Source organism: Carassius carassius, chromosome 32, assembly GCF_963082965.1.
Source record: "Carassius carassius chromosome 32, fCarCar2.1, whole genome shotgun sequence".
Lineage (NCBI taxonomy): Eukaryota > Metazoa > Chordata > Actinopteri > Cypriniformes > Cyprinidae > Carassius > Carassius carassius.
The window spans coordinates 7,079,896-7,097,526 of record NC_081786.1 but is presented as its reverse complement, the minus strand read 5'-3'; the positions used below and the strand labels follow the sequence as shown (position 1 = coordinate 7,097,526).

The 17,631-nt window shown below is 35.1% G+C and overlaps 2 protein-coding genes and 1 long non-coding RNA gene across 4 annotated transcripts; all 3 read left to right on the top strand.

Annotated features, from left to right (window-relative positions):
* Positions 1–302: 302 nt before the first annotated feature.
* manea (mannosidase, endo-alpha) lies at positions 303–3,239 on the top strand. 2 transcript variants are annotated; one of them, XM_059520068.1, is made up of 5 exons: positions 303–465; positions 1,055–1,597; positions 1,682–1,791; positions 1,870–1,946; positions 2,427–3,239. In XM_059520068.1, the coding sequence occupies exons 2-5, from the start codon at positions 1,096–1,098 to the stop codon at positions 3,061–3,063; spliced, it is 1,326 nt and encodes a 441-aa protein (XP_059376051.1). In that variant the 5' UTR covers positions 303–465; positions 1,055–1,095; the 3' UTR covers positions 3,064–3,239. The 2 variants fall into 2 exon arrangements, with proteins under 2 accessions (XP_059376051.1, XP_059376050.1); XM_059520067.1 differs by having other exon boundaries at positions 963–1,597.
* Positions 3,240–4,753: 1,514 nt separating this feature from the next.
* fut9a (fucosyltransferase 9a) lies at positions 4,754–10,549 on the top strand. Its single transcript, XM_059520066.1, has 3 exons — positions 4,754–5,077; positions 7,390–7,484; positions 8,753–10,549. The coding sequence occupies exon 3, from the start codon at positions 8,761–8,763 to the stop codon at positions 9,838–9,840; it is 1,080 nt and encodes a 359-aa protein (XP_059376049.1). The 5' UTR covers positions 4,754–5,077; positions 7,390–7,484; positions 8,753–8,760; the 3' UTR covers positions 9,841–10,549.
* Positions 10,550–11,677: 1,128 nt separating this feature from the next.
* Positions 11,678–13,643, top strand: LOC132112546 (uncharacterized). Its single transcript, XR_009424981.1, has 2 exons — positions 11,678–11,756; positions 11,848–13,643. It is a non-coding gene; the product is annotated as an uncharacterized LOC132112546 (long non-coding RNA).
* The last annotated feature ends 3,988 nt before the right edge of the window (positions 13,644–17,631 follow it).

The window sequence follows — 17,631 nt, the reverse complement described above, 5'->3', positions numbered from 1 at the left end:
AAACAGTGCCCCCTCATGGCTGCGAATGAAAATGCGACTATTTAAAATAATGATTTTTTTTTTTATTTTGCTCTCAAGGAAGACGTGAAAGGAAAGGAAATTTGAACTTAGCTGATGCAAACTGTAACAGACAATGAATGAAAGATGCTCCGTCTGACAGCTGTCAGGGAGGGTTGTTTTTCACAGCTCTTCGATCTACGAACGCTACTATGGCGAATGCCTGGCTCATGAATATTAGGATTCGTGATTGGCCGTTCGCCGAGGAGCGTAAACGCTACCTTATTCATAGTAGTGTAAATTTGACTCCCGTCCAGTAGATCGCAGTAAAACTCGCCCATATCTACAATTGCCGAATAAACAAGAGGGAAGAAAATACTGGTCACTGATACTTCCGCGTTAGGTTAAAGTGTCACATATATTCTGTTTTCATACAAAATATGTATCACTTGATGTCTGTCAACAGAGGTATGTCGCTTTAAAAAAAATGCAATACATATACAGTGATGTGAATGTTTAATATCAGTCTCAGTTACTCACGTGTCAGTGTTAAATAACTGTACCATGTAACTGTTACCTCTTTCCCACGAGCTTTTGTGATTAGTTTTAGCAATAGGAATTATTTGTAACAACAGTTTACAGATTCTTTTTTAATGGATAATGTGTTGATTATTTTAATAGGTTCCATTTAATAGGTAACTATTGAAATCATATGTTGAATGTTTAAATAGATTCTAGCCAAAAGCAATAAGATTAAACAATTTAGATTGACCTTTTATCTTACTGCACGTGTACTTATTGTAAAAAGCAGCATAGCCTGAAAGTTAATGGTTAGTATAAAGTTGTGCAATTAAATGGATGTTTTATTTATATAAACAAATACTAGTAATATATAAAAAGCTCTCTAAAATGATCTACAGTATTTGTTTAAGTGAGCTATATATTTATTTATTTATTTTTTACAGCTATTGTAGTAGAAGCTTGAAGATGAAGAATGAACCTTGAGGGTATCAATTAACACCACTGTTAACACCATTATTTGTTCCACCATTGACAGAACATCTTTGGTGGAATGGACTTTAAACAACCTCCAGGGTAATGGCACGGTTTAGGCGGAAGTCCTGTTGTGCACTTATTGCTTTAGCCTTGGCCGTGTTTATTATAACAGTCATCCTAAAGTCCCTGAGCCCTGAGGATAATCATTCTGGCAGTCAGTTTGCATTAAAACTTATTCCACCTTCAAGACAAATGGAACAAGATAACAACATTATTGTATCCGGTAAACCTGTGCAGATGATGTCAGCAGAGAAAGCTGGTAGAATGGAGAACAAAATGCAAGATTTTCCTGAGCCGAATTACAATGTGCACGCTTTCTACTATGTGTGGTATGGGAACCCACAGTTTAATGGAAAATATGTTCACTGGGATCATTCACTCTTACCACACTGGGACCCCAAAGTGGCCTCAGGTTATCCATCTGGACGACACCAGCCTCCTGATGACATCGGGGCCAATTTCTACCCTGCACTAGGTCCATACAGTTCCAGAGATCCAATGGTTTTAGAGGAACACATGCGACAGCTGAGAACAGCTGCTGTTGGTAAGAAACCTCTTTGAAACATGTATATATAATTTTTATTTACAATAGTTTCTCCATCTACTGAATGTTTTTTACCTGTTTCAGGTGTTCTAGCTGTTTCGTGGTATCCACATAGTATGAAAGACGACAATGGTGAAGAAATTGATAATTTGCTGCCTTTGGTTCTGGATGCTGCTGACAAATATCAGTTGAAGGTGGTATAGATGTAGAAGGAAGTTTGAAATTCATAGTCTTTGCTTTTGTCTCATGCATTTTTTGTTTGTCTCTGACAGGTTGTTTTACATATTGAACCATACAAAGGACGAGATGATGCAAATATGCGTGAAAATATTAAATATATTGTGGAGCGGTATGTTTGATGCATTCAATTAATAACAAAATATATAACACTTTCAGTTTCTTAACATTAGTTGTGTTTCAGCTAAAAATGACAATACTTTTACAACGTTTATACATTTAGATTAATATTAAAGGAATATTTAATACAATTTTTTTTTATTTGCTGACAATGTATTTAACCCCAGGCCATCCAAAATTTGGATTCATTTGTTTCTTCATAAGAAGAGGTTTAGCATTATATCACATGCTCACCAGTGAATGGGTGCCGTAAGAATGAGAGTTTAAACAGATGATAAAAAACATCACAATAATCCAAAAGTAATCCACACGACTCCAGTACATCAGTTAATGTCCCTATCAGCTGTTTAAACTCTTATTCTGATGGCACCCATTCACTCTAATTGATCTCTAGTTCAATGGAATAATAAATAAATAAAATTAATCCGCAGTTTTGTGTTTAATAGCATTTATTATACATTGTATTTTACAGATATGGAAGCCATCCTGCTTTTTATAGATACAAAACAAGCAATGGCAAATTTCTTCCACTGTATTATGTATATGACTCCTACTTGCAAACTCCAGATGTTTGGGCACAACTTCTAAAGCCAAATGGTATGTCGACAATCAGGAACACACCGTATGATGGCGTCTTCATTGCTCTTCTTGTGGAAGAAAAGCATAAGAGGGACATACAGACTGCTGGATTTGATGGACTCTACACGTATTTTGCATCCAACGGTTTTACTTATGGCTCCTCACATCACAACTGGAGATCCATTAAAACCTTTTGTGACTATAATGACTTGGTATTTGTTCCAAGTGTAGGGCCAGGTTATATTGACACTAGCATTAGACCCTGGAACTCCCAGAATACAAGGAACCGCATTAAGGGCAAGTATTACGAGACCTCTTTTAATGCGGCTGTGGAGGCAAGGCCACAGATCATCTCTATAACTTCATTCAATGAATGGCATGAAGGAACCCAAATTGAAGAGGCCATCCCAAAGACATGGGGTAAAACTGTGTATCTTGACTATCTTCCTCATAAACCTAAAGTTTATTTAGAGATAACACAAAAATGGGCTAGAAGATTCAGTGAGGAGCAGAAGAAATGGCTGGAGTAAAAAAAAAGTTAATTACTTTATTGTTAATCCTGGAAAAGCAATACTCCCCTAAGAAGTGCTTACAAGGACCATGATTTGTTTTATTTTTTGTTTGATTTGTGTGCAGTTTCTATTACTTGCATGCCTTTTACCACTGTATATGACAACTTGACTGATTAAACTCATCAAATGCTAAACTGCAATTAGAAATATTCTGCCTTGAAGCTGTAAATAAAACAGCTTTATTTTATACTAGGTGTTTTTAACTACACTAAAAAAATATGTAGAAACCATCTTTTACTCAGAAATTGCTAGTAAACTTCACAAATACTTGCAAATATTGGTTAGCTTAAATTTTCTTGCATTTTTTATGCATTTTAAACTACAGATTCTTTCTCAGAATAACACACTGCGCCGCATGTTTTAAATTTTAATTAAATGCATAACATTAAAGACACCTAATATAAAGTTCGACCAACATAATTGCCTATGGTTGCTCTGGCATCACAATTGATTAATTGATTGACTATTTATTATATTAATAGAAGTTATTAAATTAACAATAAATTATTTAAATGAAAAACATTGTGTTCTGCATTTTAATTCAACATGCATAAATGTTATCAATATATTTAATTTTTTTTTTTACCATGGAATGCAATGGATTCGAGCAGCAACAAGGAATATAAAATTTGGCCATAGTTTATTTTGTTGTTTTTGAATTGCAGACATTTCTCTCAAGACAACCCTCTGAATTTTTTGCATGGTAATGGATATGACAATGTTAATGTATTTGGTCTTGACAGAATTTCTGTGGCTGTTGGTTTCTGCTGTAGTTGTAGATTATTGCTGTTACAAGCAAGTTCAGGAACTTGCTGCTACCAGTGCATATGGCATTACAGTGTTGTGAGTAGTTAAGACATACTACTGCTGCTGCATAAATAGCATATAAAATAACCTGTAGCAGATCTACACAGGTGGAGCTGGGGAAGGTGGAAGGTTTCAGAGGAACTCTGAAAACGTGCTGGGAAATGCCCGAGTGAATGCTAACCAGCCATTTAATAAAGCAGCAAGGTCATTGGCTGCATATGAAGCAAGAACTAATCAGCATGTGCCAAGTCTTTTAACCTGTGAATATCATCAGCTACCCAACAGTCTGCACCATCAAGAGTTACATGAAGGAACTAGGCATTTTCTTTACATGCCTTTTTACTCCTTTATATGAAAATATAAAAATATAAATGAAAATATATAAGTCTACTGACTTATTAAACTCAACAAATTGCATTCAGAGATATTCTGACCAGATGCTTTAAAAATAAACAAATTGCCTGTGGTAATAATTTTCTCAAATAATTGATCATGTTATTGCCTATTTACTAATCTTTGAATGTGTGATTTATTGTATTAAACAGATTTTTTTTAAACCACGTCTTAAAAAATAAATAAAAAATAAAATATAAAATTATAATTTTCATACATCCCATGCATTTATTTATAAATAATACACATCTGCTGTCATAGTACACATAGTACACATAATCCAGTCTAACGCTACTTATATATTTTATTTCCCATTTCATGCATTTCTTTGCATTCTTGCATTTGCGTGTATTAAATGCACACACACACACACACACACACACACACGCACACACACATACTCTAAATCTATAATTACATCCATGCATATGAACAGCACGGACACTGGAAAGGTATCCGAGCGCATGTGGGGAGGGGGACATTATTCTACATCACATCACACGGCGTTACATGGCGTCCTTTCCAGCGACGCACTTGCTCGCGTTCTCCGTTTCTGACCCATAGGATCTTACATGTTTTGACTTGCAAGCGCTGATTTGAGTCTGTCATCTTTGCGAACACATAGCGAAGGCTATGGGTTCAGGTGCATCCTCTCCGAATATTGCCATCATCGGAGATTTTTCTGCACCATTCCGATATGCGAGGTGTGTGGGACGTAAATAAAAGAAGCGCATGATGTCGCTTTCCTTCGAGGATGTTTGCTGATGGACAGGTGAGACAAACGATTTACTGATATCAAGGTTACCTGTGTGCTCTGCATATATTATACGACACGAGTTCAGAATTTAAATATCACGCACTGCATGTACTATCATTTTTTCATTCATCTCTTGGGGGATTTTTGTGTTATAATAATTAAACATTGCACGAGCGCAGGGACGATCATTCTCTTGGGATGCTTCATGCGTCCTTTTTGGATACGATGCGGTTTTGCTTAAAATAGACAAAGCAGTCGATATGTTAGAGAGGGGGAGCGTGTCATATTTAAGGAATAGGCATATTCCGTGTAGTAATATGTCAGATGCGTGTGACAGTCTGTTTTAAGATGACCTTCAGCATCCCTGGCGAAAGCACATCACCTTGCACTGTAACACGTTAAATTATGTTTTCCGACCTGTTTTAGATGTGTGTTCATTAAATATATTACCATCATGTCACTGATGGGTCAGACACGAATTCGTAAAGCCTGCTAAATAAACTAGACAAATGCTTCATATTTAATGCTTCTTTTTATCTTCCTTTATCTTCTAGTTATTAGACGTGAACTACCAGCATGCAACTCTGTGTCCCAAATACATCACAATACATTTAAAACAAAAAGCCTCTCTATTCAAAGACTCCCAGAGAGACACAAGGGTGCAACATCCATCAATCTTTGTTTACTTTAATAAAATCATGCATCATAAGTGTATTGCTGGCCAAAAATATAAAGTTGGCAGTTAGGAAACAGTATATCAAATGCCAAACACTAGCTAATTAAGAGAGCCTCCCCTCAGGACCTTTAAACAGTGCAAAGTTGGTAAACCTTGAAAAATATATCATGCATTAGCATCTATTATATTCAGTTATGTACTGGATGTGGGCAATGTTTGCTTTAACGGGGTTATAATGTATTTCCCAGAAGCCTCATCAGTGTCCGTCTCTTTTACAGAGCTTTGCTTTCATATAAGATGATTGAGTCTCAAATGCAGTGATAAACCTTTTAAACAGCTCTTTCATGTGGATTAATAGCAAATGGGCACTGCAGAGATGAAACGAAATTCATTTCTCAACCATCAGTGTTGTAGTGTAACGTGTACAATATCCCAAATCATTTCATTATATATAGAAAACATCATTTTTTTTGTAACGTTGCTTGCTTCCTGCTTTTTACTCTACATACCTGCACATGCAAAGTGTTAGCAATTCACAATAAGGTCCCATTAGTTGATAATACATGAACTAATATTAACTAACCATGAGCAATGAATTTGTTCTAGTATCTATTAATCCCTGTTAAAATTACAACTATTCATTATTAGTTCATTAAATCTGAAGTCCATGACAATATTAACAGATACAACTTTTGATGTTAAGTAGATGTATTTTTCATTGTTAGTTTGTTATCTATCAAATGGAACCTTGCTGTGAACTGTCAAAGTTAATGAATGTGAAAGATATGTGTTAATTTCTTATATGCGTGAGATGAGCACGTCCAGTTAAACAGAAAAGGATGTTATTAAGTGGAAGCCGTGAAGATTTTTTTATTGGCAGATGTCCGTGTGAAATTGTTCAGTTAATTGATCTCGTTATTCAGTCCATTGAAGTTTATTGAATAAGTTAATTGAATGTTTATTTGGTATATTTTGATGCTAATGGTTTTTAATAGCCTCTTGAAGTCATTGGTCTGCTTTTGAAGAATTTGCATGGAATGAACAGTTTGGAATGCAGTTTTAAGAAAGACCCTTAGGAAAATGGAAATAATTACATAATTTTCAATGAAAAAAGATAAATAGATTAAAGAAAATTATGGATTATGGATTCTGTTCTGGGAATATATACAGAGGATAAAATCTAGGGCTTCTAGATCCTTAAACAGTTAACTCATTTTAACATCTTGTCATGGTGGAAATTTGGTGTAAATAGGCCTTTTGGTTCTATTATCTGTTGACATCCTGAAGATGGCAGTGTTCCCTTGTGTAAAACTGATTGTCTGAATGTTCTTGGTGATGATCCAGAATTATTTTTGAGGATACAATCCTACAACTGGCCCAGAAGTAGCAGAAACACTGAGGGAAGCTTATCTACCCTTATATTCTTAACAATGATAAAATAATATGAAGTTTTCCGTAAGAAAATATTAAACTTCCTCATTTGGTTCCCCAGTCTAAAATGTTTGTATCCACCACCCTACACAAAGTGTTTTTTGATATTCAGTTTTATAGTCAGTCTGCAGCTTTAATCCTTAAAATGCTTGACATCTACCAGCTGATATTGATTGTAAAGTGATGTCATCTATTTCTGTCTTTTCCCCTGCATGAGAAGACCTATGATTTTAAGACTGACATTCTTCTGGTAATAAAAAGAAGAAACTGGAACATACAATCATTTTACCTTCTGGATATCAGCAAATCTGTCAGGTGAATATTTAAGATGATTTACTTTGCATTTATGTTGGATTTCTCTGTGCTTGTGATTCTACTGTCTTAATAAATCACATGACTTCTGTGTGTAACCCAGCCAGCATTTTAACCAGCATCTGAAGTGTTTTTTTTTTACAGTCAAGCATCTTAGACATGTAAATGCTTCTCTATTATAAAGTCTAGGATTTTATGTTCATCTTCATTACAGCAACATACATAAAATCAGCTGGTGTATGAGACACCTCAACATATGTATTGCAAAATGTCAAAGTGCTCATTCTGAAATCTTAATAGAGATTTATCCTTTTTTTAGGGCCATGCAAACAAATTAATTCGCCTTGAACAGTCATTAAGTCTCATTATGTAGCTGAAATTTGTTAAATTTGATATCAGCCATTTACTGTAAAAAAATTTTTTCATTTCGTAAAGATCATGTGTTCAATGTCTGTAAAATTAATAGCAATACACACGACAGTTAATTTCAACTAACTTTGCTAACTGATTTGCTAATAAAATGGCAGTCTTATAATATAATATAATATAATATAATATAATATAATATAATATAATATAATATAATATAATATAATATAATATAATATAAATATATTATATTATATATTATAATATTTCCAAGCATTTATACTGTTCTTCTGAGCAAAATGATGCATGGTGTAAGACCTTGAATTTTAATGCATTATATTAATATTGATATTTCCTGCATAGCTATGTACATACAGAAGTAGACTATGTTTTGTGTTATTATTCACCTGTGTTGGCAGTGTACTTTAGACACACCCATCATGCACAGTAACAATTAATTTACAGAAATATAATCTGTCTGACTGAAATGTTGCACAGCAGGTCATTTTAGGTCAAAGAACTGTCTGTCAGTGGTGGACCCAGTGTATCATTATTTAGCTTTAGATGACACAGTCCAGTTCATCAGTACTTAAAGACTTCAGAATCTTAAAGAAATTATTTTAAACTGATCATGTAATTTTTGCCAACTCACAACTTTCAAAACTGGTTTATTGAGATTTGTAAAGACATTTCATCCACTGAACAGTTGGTATGTTGTTAAACAACAGTACAATCCACTGAGCGCACTGTAATTCTGTCCGTTATAGCCTCGTTTTCATTCCTGTCAAAAATTAAATATAGCTCTAATAATAAGACCTAATAAGAAGCTGTTTCATATAATGACCCATAAACTTTTTTTTTTTTTTTTTTTGCCTTTTGATCTTTATCTATTTCCTTTAAAGGCCAGAGTATGCCATCTGCACCAACTTACAGAATCCTACGACCCCTCCTGCTTGGTATCTTTTTATTAGGATGCTTTGTGACTTTGTTTTTAATGTACATCAAACCATCTACGAGCTGGTTGTCAGGCCCGGTTGAGTCAGAAACATCCACAGCCCGAGTGAAGAGCCTCCTTTCCAACCGAAGTGAGCAGAACCAGACCACCGTCTTGGTCTGGCTTTGGCCTTTCGGTGAAACCTATGACCTGAACGTCTGCAGCTCTTTGTTCAGCATCGATGGCTGCTTCATCACCGCCGACCGAAACCTTTACAACAAATCCGACGCCGTGGTCATACATCACAGGGACATCACCAGCGACCTGTCCAACATGCCACCGGCGTATCGGCCCACATTGCAGAGATGGATTTGGATGAACTTCGAATCACCTTCGCATTCATCTCAGTTACCAGGAATTGAAAACTTGTTTAATTTAACTCTAAACTATCGGCAGGATGCTGATATAGAAGTGCCTTATGGATCGATTGTCGCAGCCCAGGGAGAGGAGGACTTTGTGCCACCAAGCAAGAACAAGCTGATTTGTTGGATCGTCAGCAATTGGAACCCAGATCACGTCAGAGTGAAATACTACAATGAACTCTACAAGCACATCGAAGTTCATGCATACGGACAAGCATTTGGTGAGTACATTTCCGACCAGGACTATTTCCCTACAGTTGCAAGCTGTAAATTCTATTTGGCATTCGAGAACTCGATTCACAAAGACTATATCACTGAGAAATTGTACAACCCGCTTTCCGTTGGCACCGTACCCATTGTGCTCGGACCACCAAGGGAGAACTATCAGAACTTTGTGCAGGGAAATGCTTTCATCCACATTGATGACTTCCCGTCTCCAAAGGAGCTGGCTGATTATCTCCTGTTCCTTGACAAAAACGAGGAGCTTTACCTGAAGTACTTTGACTGGCGTAAAAACTTTAAGGTGAAAAAGGCGTACTTCTGGGCCGAGCACACTTGTCTGGCTTGCGATTATGTCAGAAGGCACAATGAGTACAAGGCAATTAACAATCTTGACAAATGGTATTGGGGTTGATTCACAGCTGAACCACTGGACCAGATTAATGAAAGTGGCTTGACAATAAGACCTCATATAACTTAATTCCAATGAGGGTCTGTTGTGAGCACTTGCAGACTTTTATTTTTGTAAAATGTCCCAAAGTAGATGTACATTTATTTTGTGTTCGGTTTCACAAGTTTATTAATCTGGATGCAAATTATGCAGTTTAGAGTTTAGTATGTATTTATTTGGAAAGCTGATTTTGACCAAAATGCATTTAAAGGGATAGTTCACCCAAAAATGAAAGTTCTCATTTGCGCACCACACCATCTTGTTGTTCCAACTCTGCATGACTTTCTTTCTTCTGTGAAGTAAATTATATTTTGGATGCAAATCATGCATTTCAGAGTTAACATGAAGGCACATAAAAGGAGATATTTTAAAGAGTGTTTCAACTGTTTTGTAGGGAATCCTGTTTCTACCATTGAATAAAAATCTAAAAAATTTCATTGCAACTTTTTATCTCAAAGCTCAGAAAGTAATAAGATACAAACTTGTAATTGCAAGGGGAAAAGTCATATTTTGAGATTTAAAAAAAAAAACATTCTATGGCAGAGAAAAACAAACAATTGTGACAAAGTCAGTTTTAAGGCATACTGATTGCTGTTTTTTCATACTCATACTTTTTTTAAATTCAGTGTAAATAGGCTTCCATAGTTTTTACCAGTACAATGAAAGGTCCAAAATAGCACACAAAAATAATTTTTCAAAAGCTTAATTCCTGTTCTGCAGAAGAAAGTAAGTCATACAGATTTGAAATGATATGAAGTTGACTAAAAGAGAAAACTGTCATTTTTGTGTGAAATATCGCTTTAAAGTTCAGTTTTGCTGTTTTTATACACCTATCTACACATTATACAGGAAATCTGTTAATTTGATGAGAACCGAGCACTTTCTGAAACTAAGATTTTTATGCTTTATTTATGTCATTGGTTACTGTGTAATTGTTAGTGCTAGAGCCATCTATGCAGTGTTTACAGAACTTATGTTGTGCACAATGTCCATGTACTGTAAATGTAATGTGTATGTATTTTGAGATAACCTGCCTTTCATTTCCATGGTTTTGGATGTTGTTTTGCACATTCATATTATACCATACCATAATGGACACCTTAGTGACCAACATGCATTTGCTACTGAAAAACAAACATGCCAGAAGTGCGTCATTGCTGATAATGTTTTACTGTACTGAATAACTGCTGATAATATCACTGTTAAGTAGCTACATGGCTTGAATATGTGATACTGTGAAGTATCAATGTGTACTGTGAAGTTCTGTCTTTGAAATATTTAAATGTCACTTTTGTTTAACAGTGAAATGTTGAATCGAGAGCAGGAGGCTAATATACATACACTCATGTGGGTGGTGCCATATTCACAGGAATGCAGAAGACTTTTTTCCAAATGTTGCCAAATGTTTAGACACGCTCTGGTGTACGAGACAAATGAAATCAAAATGTGAGAAGCATAATGACTCGCTTTTCCAGATGCAAGCTTAGAAGATTTGTTTGCTGCCAAAGTTTTCTTTCTGAAATATGATGCTTCTGATCTGATATCTCTGGGATTCACATCATCCCATTTCTCAGATCGGCTTTCATTTCATAATGAAGGACTGTTTTAGATGTGCTTACATACATGTAGTCAGTCTAATTTTAGATGAGGGTGAACAACTCTATTATTGATCAATGAGAACATTTTCAGCTGTGGATCACAGACTGAGCTGATGATACTGTCACTGCACAAAAAAAAAAAATATATATATATATATATATAAATATATATATATATATATATATATATATATATATATATATATATATATATATATATATATATATTTATATATTATTGAACGCTATTTTGTCTTGTTTCCAATAGTCAAAAAGCTAAACGTCCTTAGATCAACATATTTTTACCTGAGAAGAAATAGTGTATGACAATATTTTTATTTTCTTCTTCTTCTTTTTTTTTGTTTGATTAAAGTTTTGAGCATAAACTCAACTGAATTTAGCTAGCTTCATCCTTAAAGCAAAATAACTAATAATAAAAAATAATTCATTCATTAAATTAAATATAAGCAAGCACACAAGCAAGCCAATGGGTAAAAAAATAAGTTTTTATGGATTACATGATTACACATTATTCACTGTAATGTAATGTTTAATGCATTTCATGATGTTGATAAGAAAGAATGGAATATATTTTCTTTCTCTTTGTTTCTGTTGTGGCTATATATCAGTATAGTACACAATAGTCCCATTAAAGTCTATGTGAAAAGAAGTTAGATCAAAAGCAATCTAAAAGTAATTCAAAAAGTAGTCAGACTAATTTAAATAATATATGTCATGTGGATTATGCCACTAACTACAATATTTCCCATGTAATTTGTAATCACTAATTTACTACAATTTCTAAGTAATCTACCCAGCTCTGACCTCAAGAAAAAATAACTTTCCTTTTTTTTTAAGGATGATTTCATATTTTTGCTGGAAACCAAGACAAAAGCAATTATGACATAAAATTTTGCTCTGCTAATATGAAAAGCACACTTTAATTGATATTTGTGGTAAACATTTTGTTTATAAGAATGATCATTTCCAGGCCCAGGCACTTACAAGTCAAGAATCACATATATTATTGTTGTTTTTATGCCTGAAGCACAAATGATTGTGAGTTATTGTTGTGTTGCAGTGTCTCTCAAATTGAGCATACTTTATGAACAGCAACACCGTCATCAGCGGTTAAATAATTCATGCCTGGGATTTTAACTTTTGTATTCATGAGGGACAGTCGGTTTTGAAAAAAAAAGTGTGCTATTTTAACAATGTCCATCTGTATATTACTCAAATGTGCACAAAGAGTCAGACTTTTTTATATGAACTCTGATGAAAATTGAGATGACATGTAGTAACACAAGCTCCACTACACTTCTCAGATCAGTGTTTGTCAAAGAGAATCGGTTTGCCGTGAATGTTCTTTATGCATTGTAAATAGCTGTATTGTTGGACAATTTCAGACCTGTAGCGAATGCCATGAGGATGAAGTGCTGAAATGAGACGGGCAAAATAAGCCCTTTCTGAGCCTTTGCACAGAGGAAGAAAAGTCTCCTGCTGAAGACAAAGATGGCAGTGTTATGGAGAGTCCATTTTCTGTCCCTAAAGCGGTTTCCACAATGAACATCCGTATCTTTTTGGGATTAGGAACTAGTCTTCTGAACATTGTTGGACTGGAAAACTTTAAAACCTAAAAGCTTCTCTCATTCTCAAGTGTGATTTATTGAACTGATGACAGTACAAAGTTGTATTGTGACAAAAAAAAAGAACTGTGAAAAAAAGAATGAACTGTTAATGGTTTCATCTCGCTGTACAAAGTGAATCAGATATTGCTAATTTACTTACTGATTTATATTGATTTGTGGTCTCTCTCTCTCTCTCCTCACCTCTGTATCTTTATCTCTTGTGCACAAATGTTGGCTGTGAGTTCTTGGTACCCTTTAAAACAGCCTTTGCATTATGAGTAGCGGTGTCTGACTCAGAGCCCCTGCTGACTCACACATGTAGGCTGGTCGCACTGACGCTGGCATGGAGTATGATATCTCCTCTATGCATTATGGACTCAAATGCAAAATGACCCACATTCCTATTGTGCTGAGGAACTCGAGGGTGTATAGAACTGTTCATTGCAACGTTAATTGCCAAAACATTGTTATTTGCCAAATAATTTACTGTAGATGTCTGTTAGTAAAATAAAGAGCTGAGAATAAAAATATGTTCACAGAACATTTTGCTTCGCATCTTGACTTCAAGTGTGAAAAAAAAATGTAGGAATATTTCAACAAAAAAATGTTTACTCACCCATACATTGTTAAATTAATTGTTACATTTTTTTCCAAAATGATATATTTGCCTTTACATGAACCCGTTTCATTGTAATTAAGACATACAGTACATACATAAGTACATACAGTATAATACATAGGCCTACATAAAATAGAATAAAAGACTTGTATAGCAATGTCTGCAAAGTCATCTGAAGCCACACAACCAAAATTTAAGTTATTCTCTGGCTCTGAAATCAATGCAACTCAAAATGAAAAATGTAACTATAAAATAAAAAAAAGCAAGACAAACACATTTGCTAAGGCAACCATGTCACTTTAGCTTTACTGCTTCACTAAACTCGTACCAGGTGGGCTACCGAGCAAGTTTACTGTATTGGAAAAGTCATACATATGTGGCTGATTATGTGATGCAAACAATAAGGGGCAGATTTATTAACAGCTTGCACCAGCGCAAACCATCTTTTGGTGTTAAAATAGTACAGTCAGGATTTACTAAATTTGTGCAGTGAAGAATTAGCACAGGACAGTTATTTTTGCACCTGACCAAAATATATATTTATTTGTAGGAGTTTTCCTTTCAGATGCAAAATTTATGGTAGGAGAGTCTCAAAATGAACCATGCAACACATTTGACTGGTATTTGCGCCATTATTTAACGGCCAACAAAAAAAAATTGCGCCTGTATTGTAAGTAGATCACCAACACCTGATGAGCATTGGCTCTGCTTATTTGCGACTATGCTAATTTATGCTGTGCTCGGTATACTGCGTTCTTTAATTTGCACGCTGTCAGTAAATCACCTGCAGAAATTTCCACGCCTATCTGTGCTGTTTTGGAATTGCACTCTCGCGCTAGTTTAGTAAATCTGTCCCTAAATGTCTTAGTTTACAAATCATGCAAGTGTTTTGCATAAGCGCTTTGTATCAGGGTGTAACTACTGCTTTTGTGCTCCACTGAAATAAATTCACAGAATTATTATTATTTTTTTAATATTAAGATTAGTAAAAAATATTGGTTAACTGTTTCTTTAAAACACAACTGCAAGGCTACAAAATTGCACCACCCGCATTAGTCAAACTGCAACTTGCTTTTTCAGCAACACATCTCAGGCTGGTAAAAATAGCTCACCAAATCCACTGTACGCTGAATGATGACACCAAAGGGGCAGTTTAGTGTGCATGCCATCAAATCCCTCGCTGTTGTTGTGACCTCTCTGTGTTTATACTTTGGCATTTGGAGTTATCCTTCTGAACCCAATAAGGTGATGTTGTCTTGTTCTGTTCCTCAAAACAAAAGGACTGACAGTTGTTCAGGCTATATGCCAAATGAGGTTTTAAAGTTCATCTGGTTACTACATATTTCAGTATTATGTTGAAGAGGGAATGTGTATGTTTGTGTATGTGTGTGTGTGTGTGTGTGTGTGTGTGTGTGTGTGTGTGTGTGTTTGCGTGGGCATATACAGAGAACCAGAATATAATCAGTGTGTAAATCCATATAGGACAGAGCTTAAGAATTAAATTCTATTCTGGACTGGGATGTTTAAAGATCTGATCAACAAAATCCACAAACAAGGAAAATAATGTAGATCACAGAGCAACATTTTATACCATCTGACGTACTGCTGCCCTAGATCAATGAAAACATAAAATTAAAAGCCATTTCATTCCTCTATAGAGGATCACAAGAAGGCATATTCATGAGGAATTCATAAATAAGATAAATGTTTGCTTTAGCTAAAGACAATTGCTTCAGTCTCCTCCAAAAAAAAAAAAAAGTTATTTATTTGGTGAGTAGCCATGAAATTTGGGGGTATATGTTCAATAGCTATTCATTACCTCAAAATTTATGTTTTTTTAATTAAATGTGTTTTTATTAATATTTTGAATTTCAATATTTTGAATAGTTATCAAATTTCATTTCAGTTTTAGTTTGAGTTATTTTGGTACAGTACATATGTTAAAATAAACAAAAGTTTATGGTGCTAGTTTTCCCAGCTCAGAAATAAACAAATTATACCTTAAATCATGTGGCTTATAAAACAGTTGAAAACCTGACTCAAACCTAGAGACCAGAATATTATAAAGACTTTGGGTGGGTTAAATCAGCTTTTATGGCACATCCTGTCACCTTGTCTCGCCATTCCTGCCTAAGCATCACTGAGATAGTGTCTCAGAATCCCTGAAGGAGTATACGGTTCTGTAAGATCATAGGATTTGGATTTTGCCTCTTTGTCTCTTTGTCCACCAAGCCTATCTTATTTCCAACCGAGAGCTCTGCGGATCCTCGTCTGCTCAGGGCAGCTGTGAAAGGCAATCGTCAACTCTGAGAAACTGAATGGTGTGAGACCACTTATTACTGTGAAGGCCACCTGATCTCAACCCAATAACTCCACTTATGCTGTCAACACTTTGTTAAGCATCTTAGTCCTGAATAGAATGTGTGAGAATGAAGTAGCCGAAGAGATGCCTTCCCATAATCAGTGTCAGATCAGCAGATTTTACAGCAGATATGTCACAGCAGATTAAATAGACAGTTGGTAAGTATGATTGTAAGATGTGGTTAATGTTTCTGCCATTTGTAAAAGAAAAAAACTTGTGCCAGAGATACAACAGCAGGCATGAATATTTGGCCAATGCATTGGAAGTGCACTGTTCTGTTGTACACACAAGTGAGAGACCATTAGTGAAAAAGCTCATATTTTGCATTTTTATTTTTTCCATTTAATAAAATATTTTTATTAATTTATTTAATTTGAATTATTTACTTATCTATTTTGTTTTATTTTTAAACTGGATTTTTAAATATGCTCTGGGATTCCTAGCAACTGAAGGTCTGTGCAAGTTTGTTTGTTCTGAGACGAGCTGCTAGCTGCGCAGTTGGACATTAATCTAGTGATCGCAACAGCCGTGCTCTGAACTAAAACCCCTGTTGATGGATGTTCATCGATTCAAATGTCTAGCAGGTCATGTTGACACCTGGTAAAGAGAACGAAAAGACAGACATGAATGCTTAGGACAGATAATGAGACTCGAAATACTGCTGTCGAGAGTTATGTAATTGTGGCACGCGGTTCTCCAAACTGTCACTTTTGGCATCCAGGACACTTCACTTTATGAGACACTTTTGCAAAGAAGAATCATATGAACTGACTGTCATCACACTGAATAAATTTCCAAGCAATGAATGTGTTTTTATCTGTTCATTTGTTTAAGACACTGCAGAGAATCTGAGGTATTATTGCTCACTACTTTCTTTAATAGACTGACCTCCCTTTGTGCATGCATGATGGATTAAGTTCTTTAACCACTGATCCTCTGAGCTATTTTTGCACAGAGATCATTTCACTTATCCTCTTGATAAATGATATGATATGATGGGACTCATTTTTAATTAGCTGGATGCAACTCAAGTGTCAAGTGTAAAATACTGCAAACAAAATTGTTCATTACTGTTTGAGATTGAAGAACAAACTTGTCTGAAATTTGAAAATAAGTTTGACTTTTGAAAGTTACAGTAGGCCTTAAGTTCTTACATTTCATTTAGAACAAAAATGTTTTACAACCTGATACAATAGAGTTGGAGTGGCAAGGAAAACAATAAGCTCAGTCTATGCCAAGTTTAGCTGATGATGATGTTCTTTCATCCATGCAGAGATGACTGCCAGGCAGCCTGAGATCCATGCAGCTACCTTTGGATCATCTGGATGAAATGAGAGGTAGAGCTGTGTGTCATCAACATTGCAATTATAGGAGAAGCCAGGCGAGTGTTATTTCACCAAGTATAACATGTTCCTGGATCAACATCCTTGTTGATTCTGGAACAACATTCTAATCAATCAATCAGGATTGAGATGTAACTTTTCAGAAAATATCAGTTTTAAGCTTATGATCAGGGTTAGGTCATTCTACACTCTTGTTAATCAGCTA